General features: G+C 41.5%; 1 protein-coding gene across 1 annotated transcript in view; it reads right to left on the minus strand.

Moving 5' to 3' along the window:
* Nucleotides 1-8,229: 8,229 nt before the first annotated feature.
* Nucleotides 8,230-23,971, minus strand: part of LOC119720234 (regulator of G-protein signaling 8-like) — a 33,751-nt gene continuing 18,009 nt past the window's right edge. Inside the window, exons 3-4 of the mRNA XM_038189855.1 lie at nt 14,392-14,555; nt 8,230-13,451 (exon numbers count right to left, since the gene is read on the minus strand). Coding sequence (XP_038045783.1) covers nt 13,269-13,451; nt 14,392-14,555 — 347 coding nt within the window. The 3' untranslated portion in view covers nt 8,230-13,268. The remainder of the gene's footprint in view (nt 13,452-14,391; nt 14,556-23,971) is intronic.

A 23,971-nucleotide genomic window follows, 5' to 3' on the forward strand; every position in this document is an offset into this window, starting at 1 on the left:
TCTTGTTCGTTAGTTTCTGACTTGTTGTTTTTGTCAGATTATGAATTTTCCCTCTCTTTAGTTCCCGAGTTTTTAGGTGGACTACAGATTGTGTGGCATGACGATTGTTGAAATTAACTACATATACTACCAGTTTTGTGTTTGGCTACAAGTCGAAATTGTCTCGAGTACAGAAAAGCATGAAATTTGGCACACAGAATATTATGGGAAAGATATTTGACTATAGGACCGTCGCATATATTTTTCTTTGGGGAAAAAACAGAATAAGCAATTTTCAAAACTTTTAAAATGGCAGCCATTGCATATGATTTGGTTTTTTTTTTCTCCAAAGGACAAATCGGTCATGGCTCTACATGTCCAAATATCTTTTCCATGCTTAATTTCATGCTTTTTATCATCAAACTGAATCATTCCATTATTTGGAACCAATCTGCCTAATAGAAAACTAACTACAAGTACCTTCCCTATTTTTCTGGATGCTTGGGTATTAACGAAATCGGTCTGAAGCAAGAATGGAAATGTGTTGACGTCGAATTGGGGCGCTGCTTGCACTGGCACAAGGGCGCTATTCCATACGTAGCTGACATAGAACCCACTTTTGTGTTGGTAATTTTGTTGCCAGAATCTCAGGAATTCTTTGAAATATCTAAAGGGACAAGGTAGTAATAGTCTTGGTGTGTATAGCCTATTGGGAAATATATGGGGTGGGTTTTTTTTTAGGGGGGGGGGGGTGCCCCTGTCGCAACGTGCTGTGTATTAGCTTCCTGTGTACAGTTAATTGGGCAGTTTCCGCTGCAGACCATTGATCGTCTCTAGCGCCCTCAAGAAACTGAAAAAATTGCATCCAACCAAATGCCATTTTTTTTTTAGCGAAAGAGGGCGCTGTAATTAAGGGCAGCGCCAACAACTAAATAAAAAAAATGAGCTGTAACAAGAATCTGTTACTTTAAATATCCTTGAATCACTCAGTATTGATTATACTCAAAATTCCGTTACAGCGCCCTCTTTGTTCAAGAATTAATAAAGGCTTTTCTTGTCACTTCTGAGTTGTTCAACGTTTTTGATTTACTATTATCCTTTCAATTTGGCATCACATGTTCCTAATATCTTTCGTCGTGAGAAGCTTATGCTGACGTGTGATGAGAAGACGTGTATTATACTTGGGGAAAAAATCCCAATAAACTGCACACTTCACAAGTTCTCTGGAAGTAGCTTGCCAAACAGGCTGTATTAACTGTAACCCTTTAGGAAATTATTCAAATAGAGCACTCTGAATAATAGCTTATACAAGTACATGCACATAGGGATCTCAACTCTGATTTGAACTAGAGCAAAGTTTGGAGGAAAAAAAACAGCCAAATGCCTTCAATTCTGCGTCATATGCATTGATTTACATGTGCATAATAGCTTGGTCCCCCACGGCTATTGATGATGTTCATTTTGTTTTGGTCCCATCCTACAACCCATAACCTTGCTCATCGGTAAACAATCCCCATGGCAACAGTGATGTCATCAGTTGGGGTTTAAAACTAAATTAGAGTTGAGGATTGCTGCACATCATTTTGATCACTGGAACATATCTCAGTTGAGTCCTGGCTGAGGTTATTTGTTACAGTTCTAGTCTGGGATCTTCTATACTGAGAGACGCCACATATTGTTTAATTTCAGCCCCTGGGCCCAATTTGCCCCTCTCGTGTGAACTGAGGCATGCAGAGGGGGCTGTTGTGCACACGAAGGGTTCTTATCACAATCCACGCCACCCCCTCCCCCCCTCCCTCCCTCATGCATAGCCCCCTTTCCTTGTTCCTTTTTAGAGCTAGATCTAATGACATCACTGTTGCCATGGTGATAGGGTTTCAGTCGCCTGCTGAAGTTCATGATTCAGGGGCACTGTAGGCTGTGATCACAAATACAAGAGGTTTATTTTCAATATCGTCTTTATTATGAACTGTAGTTGTTTTGATTTTCGTTGATTGTGTAATCCAATGAATACAAATGCTCGAGGGCTTACAAAATGAAAACACCTTTCTGTACGTGGATTTAGAACTAATATAAAGAGACTGCGGTCGAAATTAGCCCTTTAGTCACCAGATTTGGGTTGTTTTGCAGGCGAAACCTGCTCTGCAAATATTTACCGATGTTTGTCAGAGCAGCATTCGTCAGATCAGATATATTGCCAGCTGCCCGCACGCGTACGTACGTCGTGTTTAGCCGACTGGACCTGTTATTATATATCGCAGGGAATAAAAGTTATATTGACCGCAGGTCTGTCGCCAGAAGTTTATAGTTGATGCAATAAACAAGGCTGTAGCATGCATGCAAAAATACTTATAATGCCTAAGATTAAAAAAGAAACCTCTCAAACTGGTGTGAATAACACCAATTGTATCTTTTCTGTGCAGGTTTTTTTAAAGTCCTTTTTCTTCATCCAATTTAATTTTTAATTTCGTTTGACCAACAAACACTATCTGAATTGTTGTAGATGATGTCATCATCTACCCCCACACACACAAAAATAAAAAAAATAACGTAGGGTCTACAGTGGTTCCAATTGCCAGGCTATGGAATCACTTTCCACCCACACATCGACATGGACCGGGGACGACAACAGTTACTGGACTAATTCCTCATTATTTTCTATTTTCGTCCGTCGTTAACGGCGAGTCTGAGGCATATTATCCCCGTTTAAATGTGTTTTGAACACGGGATTAGCTTACTAATTCCATTGCCTGGGGAAACGGAAGGAGACGGAATTGCAGTTGCGAAATACCGTTTGTGACACCGATATAGCTGGCTATATAGCCTGGCTAAATTAAAGTTGTGGATTTTAACAACATTAATAGCCTACTATTTGAGAAATTGCGGTAGGATCTCATTACATATCTATTCCAGTGGCCCTAACTCCGATGATTTCGTCAACTGTATTCATTTGAGTGTGACAGTTGTGTATAATGAAACCTCATTACAAGATTGCCTGATAGTAAGCCTATGCATCACTGTTATTTCGGTTGTGTACTATATGAACCATGCAGTTGTGTAAAAATAATTGAATAAGTTGTGTAATATTTATTTTTACACAAGTTGTATGAACAACAGTTTACACAACGTTGCTAGGTTCATATAGTACACAACCTTCTGATTTTTACACAACCGAAATAACAGTTAATTGAAACAATGTTTTAATTTTAAAAGCATCTTCACTACAAATAGTCCTTTTCGAGGGAAAATAACAGAAATGTTTTGTTTCTTTTCCTCCTGTTACTGTTAGTTTTACATATAAATTGCTGTCGTTAAGTTTCAAGCCTGTTTTTAATACCTCCTTATGATTGGCTCACGGTGTAGCTATATTTAGTATTATACAAGGGCTGAATAAATCCCCGTCATCTGATTGGAGGGTCGTTGATCACTTGTCATTGAATAATTCGTCCCAAGTACCCACCGTACCCACGGCCCGGCCCTACCGCAAAAATATAGACGGTCACACGATAATTGGTGGCTCTGACCAATCAGATGATCAGGATTTATTCAAGTGTTGTATAAAACAAATAGTGCATGTTTCACATTCGTGCAATGGAAAGAATGAATCATTCAGTGACAGACGGAATGTTCCATAAGGTACTTGTTCAGGTGCAAAATAGAAGGCATTTCCATCAAATTCATTTGTACTCTATTATTATGTGCCGTGTTGTTTGCAGACAGTGCGCTATGCACGAATAGGTACAGTGTAAATCTCTTAACTCCGGTAGTGCCATTGGAATGGACCAAAAAGGAGTTGTTTTAATACATCATTAGCATTTTCTCAGCAAACCCAACGTGCTACTTTCATGATTTTTCAGTATTCAAAAGAAAAACTGTCAGTTTGAATCTGATATTCAAAACATGCAATTCACTGATCACATTTTTTAAAGGCAAGCGTTTCAGGGTTGCATTTTGTTAAGGGGCCACCTTGTATATCGACCCTTAATTATATACAACAAAAATCAAAAGCACTGAACGACAAACATAATATGACCGAAACGACTAAGTTGGTTTTGTTTTGCCCATAAAAAGTGACCTTCGCTGGGATTGTAGTTTTCGCGGTTAAAACATTTCTCTGAACAATCAACAGACTTGCGATATATCACAAACAAACACCAGGACCAAATTTTAACTCAATACATCAACATTCACTTAAGTTATCGTTCAGAAAACGAGTGTATTGTTTATCAGTAAACGAGCTATAAGTTTATATTGAGGAACAGTTTTCTCAATACATGTAATCCACAGACTTGTGTTATATATCACAAACACAAAACACCCAGACTAAATTTCAACTCCATACATCGACATTTTTTCAAGTTATCGGTAGGAGAACGAAGCAAGGGGTTAGCCTTACTTTTGTTACCAATTTGGACAAAAATTTGACTTTTCTTAAAACAGTGCAGACATTCCTTTTGAGGTAAGCATCAATCAATTTTCAAACACCCAATACAGTGTATTTTGAACCTATCCACAAATAACATTGGAAGGTGTTTGAAGCAATTTCATTTTTTGGTCAAAATTGACCAAAAAAACCCTAGAGGTTAGCCTTTCATTTTTTATCAAATTTGGCAAAAAATGGACTTTTCTCAAAACAATGCAGAAAGTTCTTTGGAGGTTGGTGGAGCATCAATTAAAATTCGCACTCCTAATTTTTTGAAGATTTGGGGTAGAAAAATGTTGATTTGGGGAGAAAACAATTAACATTTTTGCCTGAATTTATCCCTAATTTTCGTCGTAATTTATTTTTTAAAAAGAGGCGTAATTGTTTTTCCTAGGAGGGTTAGGGGCAATGTCATGAATAATTCAGTTTTTCCTTTGAATCATTGCAAGACTTAGGTTCTCGTTATATTTTCCCCTTAATTTAAAATTATCTCAGTGATAAATTTGGAGAAGAAAAATAGCTGATGAAAATGAGCAGCGACGACGTGGATTCGAACCAGGGATCTTTGTATCCATAGCTCATCTCGCTATCCACTAGGCTACTGTGTGGTAGCTCGACGACAATCGTTCTTTAAAATGCTTTAATGTATTGTAACTAGTTGAGTAACTAACGACAATGCTGTTGATGTCATTGTCCGTTCTCATGGATAAACATGAATTATTCATGACATTGCCCCTACCCTCCTTGGAATTAAAAAATTACGCGTACCTCTGGGGGCGACCGCTGTTTGTCGCCCCCAGCGGTACGTACCTCTGGGGATAATCAATAAGGGTCGCCTCCAGAGGTATCTGTGGTCATTTGTACCTCTAGGGGCGACAAACAACGTCGCCCCCAGAGGTACGTACCGCTGGGGGCGACCATTTTTGGTCGCCTCCAGCGGTATACCGCTACGGGCGACTATTGTTGGTCGCCCCCAGCGGTACGTACCTCTAGGGGCGACTGTTGGTCGCCTCCAGCGGTACGAATGCCTCTAGGGGCGACTGTGTTGGTCGCCTCCAGCGGTACGTACCTCTAGGGGCGACTGTTGGTCGCCTCCAGCGGTACAAATGCCTCTAGGGGCGACTGTGTTGGTCGCCTCCAGCGGTATACCGCTACGGGCGACTATTGTTGGTCGCCTCCAGCGGTATACCGCTACGGGCGACTATTGTTAAGCGCCCCCAGCGGTACGTACCTCTAGGGGCGACTGTTGGTCGCCTCCAGCGGTATGAATACCTCTAGGGGCGACTGTGTTGGTCGCCCCCAGCGGTATATACCGCTAAGGGCGACTATTGTTGGTCGCCCCCAGCGGTACGTACCTGTAGGGGCGACTGTTGGTCGCCTCCAGCGGTACGAATACCTCTAGGGGCGACTGTGTTGGTCGCCTCCAGCGGTATACCGCTACGGGCGACTATTGTTGGTCGCCTCCAGCGGTATACCGCTACGGGCGACTATTGTTGAGCGCCCCCAGCGGTACGTACCTCTAGGGGCGACTGTTGGTCGCCTCCAGCGGTACGAATACCTTTAGGGGCGACTGTTTTGGTCGCCCCCAGCGGTATATACCGCTACGGGCGACTATTGTTGGTCGCCCCCAGCGGTACGTACCTCTAGGGGCGACTGTTGGTCGCCTCCAGCGGTACGAATACCTGTAGGGGCGACTGTGTTGGTCGCCCCCAGCGGTATATACCGCTACGGGCGACTATTGTTGGTCGCCTCCAGCGGTACGTACCTCTAGGGGCGACTGTTGGTCGCTTCCAGCGGTACGAATACCTCTACGGGCGACTATTGTTGGTCGCTTCCAGCGGTATACCGCTACGGGCGACTATTGATGGTCGCCTCCAGCGGTATACCGCTACGGAGTACGGGCGACTATTGTTGGTCGCCTCCAGCGGTATACCGCTACGGGCGACTATTGTTGAGCGCCCCCAGCGGTACGTACCTCTAGGGGCGACTGTTGGTCGCCTCCAGCGGTACGAATACCTCTAGGGGCGACTGTGTTGGTCGCCCCCAGCGGTATATACCGCTACGGGCGACTATTGTTGGTCGCCCCCAGCGGTACGTACCTCTAGGGGCAACTGTTGTTGAGCGCCCCCAGCGGTACGTACCTCTAGGGGCGACTGTTGGTCGCCTCCAGCGGTACGAATACCTCTACGGGCGACTATTGTTGGTCGCCTCCAGCGGTATACCGCTACGGGCGACTATTGTTGAGCGCCCCCAGCGGTACGTACCTCTAGGGGCGACTGTTGGTCGCCTCCAGCGGTACGAATACCTCTAGGGGCGACTGTGTTGGTCGCCTCCAGCGGTATACCGCTACGGGCGACTATTGTTGGTCGCCTCCAGCGGTATACCGCTACGGGCGACTATTGTTGAGCGCCCCCAGCGGTACGTACCTCTAGGGGCGACTGTTGGTCGCCTCCAGCGGTACGAATACCTCTAGGGGCGACTGTGTTGGTCGCCCCCAGCGGTATATACCGCTACGGGCGACTATTGTTAGTCGCCTCCAGCGGTATACCGCTACGGGCGACTATTGTTGAGCGCCCCCAGCGGTACGTACCTCTAGGGGCGACTGTTGGTCGCCTCCAGCGGTACGAATACCTCTAGGGGCGACTGTGTTGGTCGCCTCCAGCGGTATACCGCTACGGGCGACTATTGTTGGTCGCCTCCAGCGGTATACCGCTACGGGCGAATATTGTTGAGCGCCCCCAGCGGTACGTACCTCTAGGGGCGACTGTTGGTCGCCTCCAGCGGTACGAATACCTCTAGGGGCGACTGTGTTGGTCGCCCCCAGCGGTATATACCGCTATGGGCGACTATTGTTGGTCGCCCCCAGCGGTACGTACCTCTAGGGGCGACTGTTGGTCGCCTCCAGCGGTACGAATACCTCTAGGGGCGACTGTGTTGGTCGCCTCCAGCGGTATACCGCTACGGGCGACTATTGTTGGTCGCCTCCAGCGGTATACCGCTACGGGCGACTATTGTTGAGCGCCCCCAGCGGTACGTACCTCTAGGGGCGACTGTTGGTCGCCTCCAGCGGTACGAATACCTCTAGGGGCGACTGTGTTGGTCGCCTCCAGCGGTATACCGCTACGGGCGACTATTGTTGGTCGCCTCCAGCGGTATACCGCTACGGGCGAATATTGTTGAGCGCCCCCAGCGGTACGTACCTCTAGGGGCGACTGTTAATCGCCTCCAGCGCTACGAATACCTCTAGGGGCGATTGTGTTGGTCGCCCCCAGCGGTATATACCGCTACGGGCGACTGTTGTTGGTCGCCCCCAGCGGTATATACCGCTACGGGCGACTATTGTTGGTCGCCTCCAGCGGTATACCCTAGAGGTACGTACCGCTGGGGGCGCTCAACATAACAACGGTCGCCCGTAGCGGTATACCGCTCAGGGACGATAAATAACGATCGTAGAAAACAATAAACATTTTTTGACTTATTTTATCCCTAATTTTCGTCATTACTTATGTAAAAAAGCACACCTGTACACAAATCGTATTGGAAGGTGTTTTGCGGTCTCTTGGGCATATTTCATGCAAGTTTGAAGGAATATAATTTTTTGGGCCAAAAAAAAGGGGGAAAAAAAGGCAAGGGGTTAGCTTTACTTTATTTTTTTAACCAAAATGGAGCAAAATTGACTTTTCTCAAAACAATGCAAACATTCCTTTGGAGGTGAGAGGAGCATCTTCCTTGCAAGTATCGGTAAAAATATTCTCCCTTGTTCACTTTAAATTTACATTTTTATCACGGAAAACGAACACAATAAGCATGCTTCGTAATACAGGCAATAATTTTCTTATGTGAGAAATGGTTTATTACAACATTGTGTGAAATGTTTCCAAAGATCTCTTGCATGTTCAGTTCTTTACTCGCAAGAACACTTATGTACTGTACAATATTAACACATTCAGTAACAGAAGAAAATAATTTGGTACATATGGAGAGTTAATTGTAAAACAAACTGAGATGCTTTTATCTTATGGGGTTTACGAGAGAAATATATAATACACTGTCTTGTACATTAATTAAGAGCATTGGCAATTTGTTAATTTTTTTTAGGATGGCTTTGATAAAACAAATCATTAGTTTGCAAATTGTACGATCTATTAAGCCCCGCCTATCAGTGTCTTGACCAATCACAGCCTATAGATAGATGTTCGACATCCTTGCCTTGCACTGTACTTACACAAATAAGTCTACATTGCGTGCTCGCCGCGCGTAATGTGACGCGCACGCCAAGAACATGCAGTGCACGAAGTTTGCTTCCCACGTGCCATTCGGCGGGGCTAAAATAGATCGCCCGTCTATCCGGTTCGTTGGTGCGACTTCAATTCAGTTTAAACCACGCCCACTGGCCATTAGGTAGCATTGGAACTATTGGACGCCACTTGAGTTCTTATCCAATGGGTGCCAGTCATGAGTGGTGATGGGCGTGCGTGTGTGGCCTATTACTAATGAACCGGATTTTTACTAATGAATACCCGACTCCATGAAATATGGACTCATCATAGTATTGCGCATGCGTAAGTACGATAGTATGCTATAGGATCGTTACGGGAAAGTGACCTGTCACGTGCGAGAGATTGACCAATAATAGGGAAAATGAGTCCGATTTTCATAGGAGTCGGATTTTCATATGACACCGGGTCACAAAATTAAATTGTTTAATTCATGGACGTTTTTATTTTGCAATCGAACGTTTTGGTTTCAAAATGGAAGCGTTGTTTCAAACGTAATGTTGTGACCACCATTGCACGCTTTTCTATGTATTACTGACATGACGCTGCTGTCACGATACACGACAAAAAATACATAAAATTGACTTCAGCTGTTTCTTTTTCTTCAGTACAAAAATGAAGAAGGAAATTTGGCCTCGATGCAATTTTGTTTCCATTTCATCTATTGTAGAAACCAAAACATTTTAATGAAGTTAAAACAACGTAAGTTGTTCATTGTGATAATACCTTAACATTACCAATACACAGTAATACTAAACCGATTGATTAAGCCCCGCCGCATGATTTTTTTTGACCAATCACGGTCGCAATAGACCGACCACCAGGCTCCGCCCACTGCCCGCGTGGGCAAGAGCACGCGCACCCGTAACAACACCACGCTGCATTGCCACACGGCTGAGATTGGTCAAGACGCCATTGGGCGCGCACGTGCGTGCTTGCTCACGTCACGTGTGCATGTGGGCGGGGCTTAAACAACCAGAAAACAATTATTAGCCATATATAAATATCCTTTCCCTCAAATTAAAGGGCAACACCATCAAAGCATCTAACTTTATTGTTATAAAAAAAGCTAGACTGATTTACTCAATTGATAATGTCCGACTCAAATATAGACTTATTTTTTTTTATCATCTTACATACACTCACTTGTCTTATTTTTTCAGAAGATAAAATCTTTCCCAAGGGAATTAAATTGCGGTGGTACACAAATTTAAACAGGCGTAAACCGAAAAGGGCGGCTGATAATATTTAAAAAATGGATTGCAGCTAATAGTACAATATTTTGGAATACATTTAGAGGCAGCTATATGATCTTATTCATTGACTTGTCAATGTTGTTGGTTGGTTTTAACAATTTCACAATTTATGAGTCAGCTGTGGTGATTATGTAAATTCTATGCATCTTCGCAACGGGCAAAGACAGACATGCATGTGTTTTGTAGGGCTTTCAAATGGTCAGCTAAAGTGAGCTATAATAATGAAGTTAAGTAATCAGGACCCAAGAGCCTCACCAAACGATGTTTTGACCTATCACAGCCACGAACATGGTCCACTGCGCGTGCACTCGCACTACGCGCGCGTCTCGAACATGCAAATCAATGGAGAGGCACGCAGTGGGCGGGACTTAAATGGATCTACTCGGGAAATACATTTAGCAAATGTATGCGCTTAGCAATAATCAGCGCAGGACCAACCATAATCAATACACGAAGAATTACATTTTACTGGTAACCTGTCTTTTTTTGTTAAGCAAAATATTGTCCGCGCTTAGCAGATAACTGTGCTCATCAGCTCCGTGAGATTTCCGCCTGGTTTGACCAAAATGGTAACAATGTAACAGTAACACTGAATGTGGCGAAGAGAAATTTACAAATTCTTGCAGGGCATTATCTATCTGTTTTGCATGAGAAAAACTCCTGATGCAACTGGTAAAAATAAACCGCAACTCTTAGATTAAATGCAAGCTATGAGCAAAATACATGTACCAAATAAAGAAAAGTGGAAAAAAATTCATTTCATTATACTTGTTTGTTTTCATATACACACTGTACACTAAATCGTTTGTTTTTTTCATATACACCTATTCGCAATTATATACATGTACACAGAAATCTAAAAAAGTTAAATCTTAAAACTTGTCTGTTCTCTGGAATAAATATTACATGTCTAACGGAACCTCACGGCAAAATTAAGGGGAAAAACTTCTGAGTTGATCATGATGATTTCAATCACGGCAAAAATAAAAAATAAAAGACTTAAAATAACTGAGTCAATCACAAATTAATTGTATATAATTGTATCCATATTCATAAAAAAATTATATTTGTAACAATATTTTAGCTTCAAAGAGAGAGATTTTGTAGGACTGTTCGTCCAAAGTTCTCGTCTTTTAAGCCTAGCAGCAGCTTTTAACAAAATCTTATTCAATTGCATAAGTAACGGCTTTTACACATAAGCATTACACAATGTGCAATGCTGTCACAATGCTGTCACTTTCTACATTGTTCAAATTTTGTCTTTTTACTGTGTGCATTTTTGTGACAAAAACTACTACCCTGTGTGCAAAAATACATATTAATACGTGTTTAAGTACTTTCTGGTGCTTTCTAAAAACTGTTCTATCCAGTTCGTTCGAGGATTGTAACATCTTATCATACAGTTTAAGTTATGAAGCTTTCAAAAAGTTGCACATTTTTTTGGTGATGATTTATAGAGAAAGTGTTTGGATTATTTTTGTGCAAAGTGCGGTCACTAATAAAGGGTCGAAATTTCAAACATACACGAGCATGCAAATCAGTTTCTTGTCAATAAAAAAAAAGAGAACATTTTGATCATCTTTTGTGGTAGACAAAAATGAGACGTGCTTGTGTACAGGCAAAGATCTAGAGTTGGGTTTGACTTTTAGAAAAAAATTATAAATCAAAATGCAGTTAAAAGACTGCATGGAGAAATTCAACAGCTGTGCAAATTTGCTGTCTTCGGATTTTGTTTTGTTTTTTGAATCAACATTTGAGTTGTCAAATATCATGAATTAGCCATGACTGTTCTGCACTTCACCATGGTAACGGTACATTCCTGTTTTTTTCCAGCAATTTTTTAATTTTTTTTATTGAAATTTGACTGGAGGCAAAAACGTAGTAATAATAGAGTGACAGACGTTCCATGGTAGTACTAATATTGACTGGAAAAAAAAGATTTTTCCATATTTGTTGGACAGAAAATGTGAACGATTAAACCTCAATCACTGACGTTCTTGTAATTATAATAATTCTGCTATCTAACTAAAAGCTGCATTTGCAATCTCACACACTTTTAACACTGTGCCAAATGTCATCATCCGACATTCCATTTCACAAAAAACCCTTTCCACAGCCAAATTACTGACCCCCAAAAAAGATGGCATTTAAATACTGCAAGATTAGGAACCATGTTAAATCTTGTAATGTCCTACTGGCTTTCCTAGATTTATCCATGAAATGTTAAAGAAATATCTGTAAGGAGATGGCAACCCCATTTCAAGATTCTCACTATAAAGTTGAACAATGAAATTGACTGGAGCGGGGTTTGAACCTGCGACCTCCGGATTACCGTACCCGTGCTGTACCAACTGAGCTATCCAGTGCTATGTTGAAAACATCTTTAAAATATCTTTACTTTGTTCAAGATTCATTCTTTATATTTCAAAAACAATGATCTCGCCATCCCGTCAACAAGATATCAAATTATGTTGATTTCCTGTGCGTGTTAAGAATTCGGCTACCTTTAACATGAACAATCAAAGATTTTACGGGTAAAGAACATAAAAGGAGTGCCAAGCTATTAACAAGACTTTGATGACATTCTATGAGGTGTCATATTAGTGTCCCTTGATGTCTGGGGCCTTCATTCCCCTCGGAGGATAGCGTAGCTCGGGAAACAAAAGTCTGAGGAATGAGCCTTGGAGAAAGCTGAGAAGACGCATACAGGTCAACGGCAGAAACTTGAAAAGACTTTGCTTTTTTTTCATTCTCCGCGAGTTTTTTTTTGAAAGCATTTCTTGAGATGTTCTCCTCTTGTGGGAGCACCGTCCCGGGAATATCGTGTTTCCTCGGTTACTACCCGTGCTCCGCCTGTCGTTGGCATTGAATGTTTAAACAGGTTGCCATGGTAACTCTGACGACTTGATGATGCCCTTTGGGGCTCGTATCTCCGCTTGATCCAGGGTTGGCGGTATTATCCGCGGCAGCCGGGGTGAAACTCCTTCACCTTTCTACAGCTACGGCAGAGGCGACACACTTCTAATACTGACAAGTTTATATTTGGCTCTAGACAACTCTTGTGGACTTCATGTAAAAAAGTATCGTGCATTTGGTGTTTTCATCAGCCACAAATCACGAGACAAATTCTTTCCGGTTTCCGACGGATACCCGTTCCAATTTCAGGACTCCGTGTCAAGTACACACTGAAATATATAATCTCTGTACACTTGAGTTTTGCATCCGCACAAAAAAAATGTTCCCGTTTTTCTCCGTGTCCACGACGAACATGAACTATATTGTACTTTATTTTTTAAAAGATGAACAGTTTTACTATGACATTATTAACGAGCCTCATTTGGACTTTTTGATGAATTCCTTTAGAAGTTTTTGGTAAATGTCCGATCGCAAGAACCGCGGGTACGAGTCCTTCTCCATGAGGGCTTCTATCCGCTTCTGGGCGTGGTCGAAGGTGTTCTCGTCAGGATGGTTCACGTTGGCGGTCGTTTCTAGCCGTGTTCTGGAATCTAAGTTGACCTATGAACAGGAATGAAAGACAGAAATGAAGAAATGCATGAGGGTGAAAGTGTGTTAAAGTCAATCACAAGTCCATCACAAGTCAATCACAAGTCAATCAAAAGTCAATCACAAGTCCATCACAAGTACATCAAAAGTCAATCACAAGTCAATCACAAGTCAATCAAAAGTCAATCAAAATTCAATCGCAAGTCAATCAAAAGTCAAATAGAAGTCAATCAGAAGTCAATCGCAATTCAATCGCAAGTCAATCACAAGTCGATCGCAAGTCGATCACAAGTCAATCACAAGTCAATCGCAAGTCAATCACAAGTCAATCATATGTTCATTACACAGGATTTGCATGTTCAATACAAGTCAATCACAAGTCAATTGCAAGTCAATCTTATGTCAAATCACAATTCAATCATTTTGGTAAGTTGATTATATCATATGATCATCACTAGTCAAAAATACGCCAACCTAAAATCAAATCACAAAGTCAAAACACGAGCTAGTCACAAGTCTATCAAAAGCCAATCGCAAGCCAGGTCAGAACTTGACAAATAGCTTATTAAACAATGCAAAGAACATCGGGTACGTATCAAAATATTGTTTGAAAAGGTGAATCGCTGATATATGACTGTAACAAATATTCCTCACAGAAGATCTCAAATGATGTGGGTAAAGTGGCTTTCCACAAAAATGAGGCGTTTCACGAACAACAAAACCTTGCAAATTCATGCGGTCTGAATAACATCAAGGATGTTTTTCAACATCTCCTTGAAACCTCTCAAATTGTTCAGACATTTGAATCAGAAAAAAAACACCACTATTCGAATATTTGGTGGATTATCAAATATGTGAATATTTTGTAAATCTGCACAGCTCTTAGCTCAAAGCTGAAGAGGTTTAAGATTAAGGCTATAAGGATGAAACCCAAGACGAGCATAGATCTCACCTCACGCGGGGCCTGTATCGTCACGTAGTCCTCAAATATTTGCTGGGCTCTCCTCTCCAAGACGCTGGTGTCAAGGGTCTTGTATTCCTCGCAGGCCAGCCAGAATTCGATGTTCTCGTCGCTGAACTCCGTCTGGAGGAACTTCCGGAAGGCTTCCAGGCCGGCTGTGATGGTCAGGGGAAAAGAGGAGGGATGGCAAGACGGGATGGAGGTGCAATTGAGAGGAAAATGATGAGAAGGATGAAAGTGAGAGACAGAGGCCCACCAAACGAGGATGGAGAGGAAGGGAGTGGAATGGGGAAAGTAGAGAAAACCGAAGAGAAAGAAAAAAAATTGATTAGTTTGTCTTTTAACCCTAACTGATCCCAATCTCCATCAAAATCCATCCCCCAATTTGTGTGGATTTGGGGGGACTTGGTCCTGCAGGTCTGGTTGACTAAATATTGATGGAGTATGATGGACTTGGGCCTGGAGGACTAAGGTAAAGTATCCATTGGAAGCAAGTTTGCAAATTTGGCCAAATATTAGTAAGATCGCCTTCGTATCCATAAGACTTTACAGGGGAACAACACCTTGTTAAGTGCAGGAGACGGAAATTGCTCAACAATTTAGTTGTAAACAAGCTAATTGCTACAAGGTTCCTCTCATTTTTTCAACGGAAGGGGAGCAGACAATCAGCGGAGGTGTCTATGGGACGGACGGTACTCTGACACGTGCCGGCATCCACACGTGGCAGATATCCTGTCGCAGTTTGAAGTGTTTACGGCACTTGTGACGGGCTGCAAAATCAACTTGTTACTTGATTAAACAAATATCCTGCCAACGGGGATATCAGAGTAATTTAAACTGTACGCTGTCACTGAGGTTAATCTACACCTGTTTATGAAGGGATTTGAGGTGCGCGCTTGCTAATTTGTTCCTCAAATACATTAGCAGAGATGTTTTTCCAATTTAAACCACACTGTGTATCTATGAACATATAAGTACAAATGTTACAACCACTCCCTGTACTGCCCAAAACCACCCTGCCTGTTACTCCCTGTACTTCCCCAATCCACCCTGCCTGTTACTACCTGTACTGCCCAAAACCACCCTGCCTGTTACTCCCTGTACTTCCCCAATCCACCCTGCCTGTTACTACCTGTACTGCCCCAAACCGCCCTGCCTGTTACTCCCTGTACTGCCCCAAACCACCCTTCCTGTTACTCCCTGTACTGCCCAAACCACCCTTCCTGTTACTCCCTGTACTGCCCAAACCGCAATGCCTGTTACTCCCTGTACCGCCCAAAACCGCCCTGGCTGTCACTCCCTGTACTGCCCCAAACCACCCTGCCTTTTACTCCCTGTACCGCCCAAACCGCCATGCCTGTTACATCCTGTACCGCCCCAAACATCCTACCAGTTATACCCCCTGTACCACCCAAAACCATCCTACATGTAACTGTCACTCCCTGTACTGCCCCCCCCCAAAAAAAACACCCTGCCAATTTCTCCTTGTACCCCCCAAAACCGCCCTGCCTGTTACTCCCTGTACCGCCTCAAACAACCCCAGCACTGTACGGTTTTACAGTGGCGTAGCACGGTCATTCTTTTTTGGGGGGGGGGGAGTTAAAAAATTATTGAAAAGGCCACTTGCACATCCGTGGACACGTTTTTTTCTCTGGACACTTGGCCTCCGTAAATTAAAGGGGGGGGGGGGGCCTGGTATCATCTGTCGATGGGGGCGCTGTTCAAAACCGACATTTATGCACACTAACGGACAATATATGGTGTTTTTCAGGGCGATACATGCGTAAACTAAAAAATAAAAAAAGGCACCCGGAATTGCCGATGGCACAAAAAAGTGCACCTCTTCTTTATAAGGGCACTAATTCAGAGAAAAAAAGGGCACTTCTTAAAAAAAGGGCACTCTTTACAAATTATTGAGGGGGAGGGGTTAAACCCTGGTGAACAAAGGGCATTTGAATGGAAATGGGCAGTCTTTACAAAATATTGGCGGGTAAATACCCACTTAACACACCCCCCCCCCCACACCCCCTCTGGCTATGCCTATGCTTTATAGATACACCATGGAATAACTACAATGTAACACAACATAGTACATGAACTAATGGGTGATGTTTTCCTCAAACAATAAAAGGATGCGCCCCATTCCACAAGGACGTCCTTTCCGTTGTAAATTAACCCAAATAAAAAGGCTTCAGCCTGCTGCAGGATACAAGATCTTTCTCTCGACTACTTGAGGCCTGCCCTATCCAAATAACAAAAAGAGAAAAACAAAGTGGCAATCGCCCACTCCTCCACTGTATCCCTACAGACTTTTCCGTTTGAGTGCTTGAAGGAAAGCCTGACATGCTACGCGAGTGAAAAGAAATTCTGGCTGTGGGTGTGTTTTTTCGAGGAGGCGAGAGAACTCTCTCATTGACAGCACATCGATCCGTTCATCCTCACACCCAGATGAGGACCTCAAGACATATTCTACTCTGAGTAGGGTTCATCTTTAGTATCAGTAGACGTACACAAAGCTTAAATCTTGCCGGAAGGGGGGGGGGGGTTGGGTGTTGGCCACTTTTCAGGCCACCTGAAAAATATCAAACCCATGTCAGGTGAAATAAACAAACTCAGTTGTTGACTGCTCCAGATGGATCATCCGGAAGTCTGTTAATTGGAAAGAGTTCGCTGCTTGGAAGTAAATGTAAGGAATAGGAAATCTTGGAAATCTTGGAAATCTTACACTTGAAAATACACAACATGAACAATCATAGATCATATTGCTTTTAGCAAATATGGGTGTGCCAACATTGCCATCTTTGTGTGGACCTGAAAAAAACCCAGGTCCACACAATGCAGGTTGTGTGAACCTTCTGTGGACTAAGCCAGGTCCACACAAGGTTTTCCCTTCTCTGGAAAACAGCTTTTCTTAACTATACAAAGACAAAGGAATGTCCACACAAAGCATATAAGGTAGTGCCAACCTTGCCATCTTTGTGTGGACCTGAAAACAAAACAGGTCCACACAATGCAGGTTGTGTGAACCGTTTGTGGACTAAGCCAGGTCCACACAAGGTTTCCCCCCTCTCTGGAAAACAGGTTTAGAGACATTTTGTGGTTAGGGTTATCCGTCGCAAAATGAAGAGGAACACTCAAGGAAATTATGATAAAAACATTGGGTTGACTAAGAGTACTCACAGTGCAAGTAAAATGAGTTTTTTTTCTCTGTTTTTCTTTCTTCTGAATTTCAAGAAGACAAAGGAATGTCTGTACACTAGGTATGTACATGTAAAGTAGGCCGGTGAAATATAACGACATAGTTGACGTGAATCACAGATTATTGACATGCTCCGTTAAAATTGTATTGTACTTCTGCAGCTAAGGCCAAAAAACAAAAATATTCGGTCTCTGGTCAGACCAAAGTTCCGGAATGGACGCGGCCACGCAGCTTCTTTTTTTTTTTTTTTTTTTTTTTTTTTCCTTCAAGCTTGGATTGTACAGACAAGGTCGAGTACTATTTTGCTTTTTTGGTGTCCTCATGTACATTGGTGTCCTCCATAATTTGCCTTGGTGCTTTCGATCATTTGCCTTGGTGCAATTTCCCATTCCTCGGTGCTCTTTGGTAAAAAAAAATTAAATTGAGGTGCGGAAATAGAGGGCGCTGTTGGAGCTACCGCGGAACATTTTGGAGAAAAAAAAAGATCGACGCGCGCGCTGACCAGAGACCGACTTATTTTTTTTTTTGGCCTAACCAATTTTTTTTTATGGCCTGGCAAGTTAAAATGAATGGTTACACCCCAATGTTCCGACACCCCTATGTTCCGACACCCTTTGCAAAAATCTGTTGGGAACCAGTTACATGCAGTGTCAACTGTATGGCATTTTGGCTGGTAATCATTTTGTGCTTAACCCATTACTTGCGCCTCTCACACTCTTGTCCCCGGCACGAATGAATAAACAGCTGGGTTGACGACCACTGGCCCAGATACAGCTTTATTTATTGACCAAATCTGCCCCTGCAAAACTGCCCCTATTCACGGGATCGATGCTTGCAATTTTGATCAAACTTGCAGGGGTAAAAGTGCATTCGAGTTGAATGCTGGTACATTAAATATGTTAAGCAACTAGCATTGCACTCAATACAGTATAAGTACATCGAAATACCGTCAACAGAACTCGGGACTACATGTGTACTGTTTGTCAACTAAAATTTAAATTAAAAATATATGGTGTTGTCAGATGCCACATTTAAGGATTTGTAAATGTGATTTTTATGTTTGATTCTTTGCATTTGACTGTAAGCCTAATAGATTTCTTTATAGATTTGACATTAACCACTTTCTCTGATAGGACAAGATTTATTAATTTTCTATAAATGATTTTATATATATTATTTTTTATATAAGGATTATTTCTTTGCATAAATGAATTTCAGCCCAATAGATGCTATTTTTGGTTGTTTTTCAAATAGAATGGGAACCATTTGTGATGCGATCAAGCTAAATGAGTCGTATGTCGGGAATTTTTATGTGGAGATACAGACCAAAATAGGGCCACTTCATCACATCACTTTCTCTCAACTCTTGGTGTTCCGACTTCCATAATTTTTGATTAAAGATGGTATCAGCATGCGGTTTTCACAGCAGTAATGCCGAGATTAAGCTCTTTTCAAATCTGTAATAAAAAAATTTGACCAGGGTCGACAAACGACTCACGTAGCTTGATCCCATCACCTCTAGGATTGAGTAGGTTGTTTAGAAATGCAGCTTTTCAGAAGTAAATGCAAACTGGGTCATGAATTGCAAATCTGCCACGAAAGTTTAAAAGTAATGCCTTGAAGTCCGAGGCATTATACATCAAGATTGAAATATTTGCATTCGAGGAAATTCCCGCGGGGAATCTTTCTTGCTTTATAATAGTGTTCAATCTTGAAATACACGCATCTAAAACGGTTCTGTCAATTTTAAAATGCAAATGAGCCTGGTTTTTTTTAGCCGACTGTTTGCCAAACTTGTTTGCACGACAAGGGACGTTCCTCCAAAAATTGATCAAAATGGAAAAATTCATGAGGGGGAAAAAAGGATGCGTTTCAGACAAAACAGATCATTTCTAGCAGAGACAGGCTGCACAAAAAAAAAAAATTTGCTGCGAGCGTTTCTCTCAAATGTTAGTAAAAAATGTTAGTCCCAAGGAATAACAATAGTGGCTTTTAAGCCCGGCTTTTAAGTGATGACCAACAATGTACATTTAGTATGAAGATGTCAGAACATAGGGGATTGGGGGAGACAAGTGCTCTCAATATACAGACAAGATAATCAACTGCTGTTAAGGTGAAGTGCGTCAATTGAGATTTTCTACGATTGGCTTTCTGAGCTTTTGGCCCAGTTGTCTCATCACAAAGAGGGGAAAAATATGAACCATTCGGCCTTTGGGATAACAGTTTTAATCCTGGAAATGTATGTTGTTGTTTTTTAAATATCATTGTGTACGTTCGACATCAAGTTTAATCCTGGAAGTTCCTTAAAAATCTATATTGGGTTTTGGAGGTTTTTTCCGGAGGATTCATGAAAGTAGAGAAAACCAACAATTTACTTTAAATTTGGCTTTGTGAATTGTGTTGATTTTCGAGGAATAGGAAAGGTGTTACAAGAAAAAAATTATACGACAAAGATATGAATGCTGATTTGAAGATAAAATGCTGATTTAAAGATAAAAACTTCATGGTTAGTTTCCTAATAATGCTTGATATAACCTTGACTTCAGTTATTTAGTAACATTCCCAAGTAATTCTTGGGTACTCGTTCCATGTTCCAATTAAGCTGCACTAAAAGAAATCACACGCCCATGCAGCACGTACTTTACAATTTCCTATGCAAAGGAACCACGCATGCAGTTAACATGCAATTACTGTCAGAGGTACCGGTAACGATGGACCACAGAGAACGCATGGTTTCAGTAAAGTAATTAACCCTACGGTTGAAAAAGGAGGTCAAGAATTCAATCAGGTAATTGGGACAACCAACAAGGGTTGTGTAAGAGACGGGAAACGACAGTTGTGAGTGTTTTCCGGAAGAATCAGAAGAGAGAGGAAGGAGAAGAAGAAGAACTAGAGTTATGTTTGTGGACAAACACATGGCTGTTTCGGCATTTTGTTATTGTATTTTTATGTCATGCTAAAGACTGATAGGACATACCTGTGCAGTAGAAAAATGCATAGTGATCAGGACCAATAGTTACGTAGACATAGGCCGTAGAAAAATGCACCTTTAATGTGACATCACATGTCATGTGATGATGATCTCAACACATCCCTGCTTAGGTACATACCGAGTTACAACCTAATCGGACCTATAGTTTTGCAGAAGAAAAATGCATATTTGATGTGACGTCACATGAGGTGTGATGACGTCATCGTGACGTTACTTTACAATTCATCTGTAGCACATCCCAGTTTAGTACATACCAAGTTATTACAACCAAGTCGGACCTAAAAATAGTTATGCAGATATAGGCCTTCAAAATATGCACTTTCAATATGACGTCACATGTCATGTGATGACGTCATTGTGACGTCACTTCCAATTTTCATCCATAACATATCCCTATAACATATCTTAACGAAAACAAATGCTGTTTTGGCAAAGGTGCCAAAACAGCCAAAATGGGAAAAAACAGGGGGTTGTAGAGTACAACTAAACAGCAGGGAAAGTGAACTACGAATGATACCTCACAGCAAATCTCGCAGTGAATTGATGAATATACGTTGTGTGGCATCACGCTTTTGTTGACAGTCTGGCTTAAAATCTGATGCTTGAAATAATGGCAGAGAGTATAGAGACAATGCCAAAAGCCACTGCCGCGCGTCAGATGTATACAGAGTTTTCCAACTTTTCTCTGTAAATATAAGACATTATTTGGATTATCCATGACCCAAACCTTTGAAATATGATAAGTAAGCAATCTAAAACACTTCATTGGTGAAAATATGGCTGAATGTGCACCCTTACTTTTAGTGGAAAGTCTCCAAAATCCAGGGTATAAAACTACGTGAATGTGTGTCCGATTTTTGACGATGTATAAGCCGGTAAAGGTTAGACCAATATCTACTGTTCACGCTCCAAAAAGATTAATTGCTCAACTGGAACAATTATAGACCGCGACATATATTGGAAATTTCTGTGCGACTCCCTATTTTGTTTGGCTTTGGGCCGACCCGCCGAATCAATAGAACCAGAGAAATAAATAGAACGGAGGAATCTTTGTTAAAACAAAGTCGCCAGGGCTGAATGAATTAATGATTCCGCGTTATGGTAACCACTGGTGATTCTTTTCGCCGTGTTGTTTTTTTATCCCCCAAAGTATCTGCCGAAACGATTAATGGTTAAAAAATATTGTTAAAAAGTTGATTTAGAAATGTGACATCGTTGTTTTGGTAGGTCCTGCTTGAGATAATAATTATGTGTATTATTGGCGTACCAGTGCACGAACGCAAGGGCATCAATCACTTCTAAAAAGTAGGGGGGCGGGAACATACTTTGATCAGAACTAATGCGAGCACGAATCCTTAACAGCGTGTGGGTTCGGGGTTCGCTTAAGGGCCCCAAAATTTTGTGAATCTAGACGCTTTGTGGTGCGATCTGAGGCAATACATGATGAATTTAACCATTTTTTTGTTAAAGCAAAAAATCATTATTTAAATATAATGTTTGAGTTTGGAGTAATTGAATGAGCTATTCTGAGCCAAAGAATCAAATAGGCCTATATGCTACAATTTTTTTTCCGGGGACAAAAAAAAAGCGTGGCAGACATGCCCCCCCCCCCCCCAATCCCCCACCGATCGACGCCCATGTATGAACGCAGTGTGCCCCTCCTACTGGGGTTCTCAAAAGTGGTCATAAAACGCCCTCTAGTGTTCGTGCACAAAGTCTATAGTGTAATCAGGAAGCGGATGCGATTATAAGTCTTGATTTTGTTAAAAATGATTGATGAACCATAAATAATGGGTTTTCATCCCGCATAATATCTCTCGGCATTCCCTAGTGACAGGGAAATGCAAATGTTTCTATATCTGGCCGGGTGGGAATGCGGAATAACAAACAATGAAATTTTCCCCTCAAACCTGAAAATAACAAGATAATAAATGACAGGGTTTACATATAACAAAATCGCTGGGTTATATAGAATAATAAATACTAATCGCGTGTTATTTTGGCTTTTTACCCTTAAAATATTTTCAGTCAAACAAAGAAATATTGATACTGGTATTGTACATTCACAACTACAAACAGGTGCTGGGGGGGGGGGGGTTACAAAATTGTTCCCAAGCTGTCCTTAACCACAAATTCTATAGGGTAAACCATTATTTCCATCATTACATCACTATTAAACTACATGTGACCTCTCATCACAACCAAGCCTAAAGTCAGATATTTAAAAAAAAAAATTAGATATTTATTGTTTGGATTCTGCAGAACAAGAACTTTCCAATGGTATACAACGTTAAGGGGTACTGAGTTCAGTAATGGAAGATACAGACCGCCAACTTACTTGAAGTTGCAAAACTGATTCTTGAGAAAAATGGCATTTAAAAATCCTGCAGTTGTGCAACAGTGAATGAACAGTCAACTAATAAAACGGGATGAAAACAGGTTTCAAAGATGTTTGACAGAACAAAAAATTGAAGAAAAGAGGACGTAAAGATCAAGGTTCACCTGGAAACCAAAAGTTGACCGCCCCTTCAAATTTTGGATTTGCCCCACTGTACTGCAAAATGGCAATTTCCGACTTTAAAGGGCCCATGAAATGTATTTTTTTTAATGCTATTCTTGAAAATGCACCTTTATGACCCATCTAACATTATTTTCAATTTTCATTTTGCAGTTTTCAAAGGTGTTTTGGTGCCTTTTTTGTTTTTATGCTAATGCGAATTCCCATATTCATGAGCAAAAGTGTGATGTCATATCAGGCAGAAACCTCCGTGTTGGAATTGGTTTGTGCACAAAGAGTTGCCAGAATTTTGGATATTTCGCTGTCGTAAACTACTGTCGTAAACTTTCTTTTCTTTAGTGATTCATTGTTGTGTCAGTTCATGGCACTGTAAGCCAATGAACAAAATTTTCTCACAAATGTTTTCAATGAGCCAATTTTGGGTTCACAGTTTCAATAGAAAAACATAAAATATGAACCGTGTCTTACTGAATGAATCACGGCAACAGCGCCCTCAGTTGTCTGGAAAAGCATGCACAATTTGAAATGTTTAAAGACGTGCACTTTTCAGTAAAATGAACCAAAAAGGGATGTCAATTAGTCTTCATACACTTAAAGAGGATTAGAAAGTAGCACAAAATAAGTTCCTAAGGAATATTCACTTCACGGGCCCTTTAAGCTCATTTTGTGGTGACATTTCATAAATGTACTCCTTGCCAGTTACCGAGCAAAACATTTATATTATACTCACTCCCTACGTCACCTTACAAATTAAAATATCGCAGCGCTATCATATTAGAGTTGATTACACCGAGCAGTCATTATCAAAATGCCATCGTTATTAATAATTTGCCAACCACTTAATTTCAATCTAATAACTGCC

Source organism: Patiria miniata, unplaced genomic scaffold (genome assembly GCF_015706575.1).
Source record: "Patiria miniata isolate m_02_andy unplaced genomic scaffold, ASM1570657v1 HiC_scaffold_9, whole genome shotgun sequence".
Lineage (NCBI taxonomy): Eukaryota > Metazoa > Echinodermata > Asteroidea > Valvatida > Asterinidae > Patiria > Patiria miniata.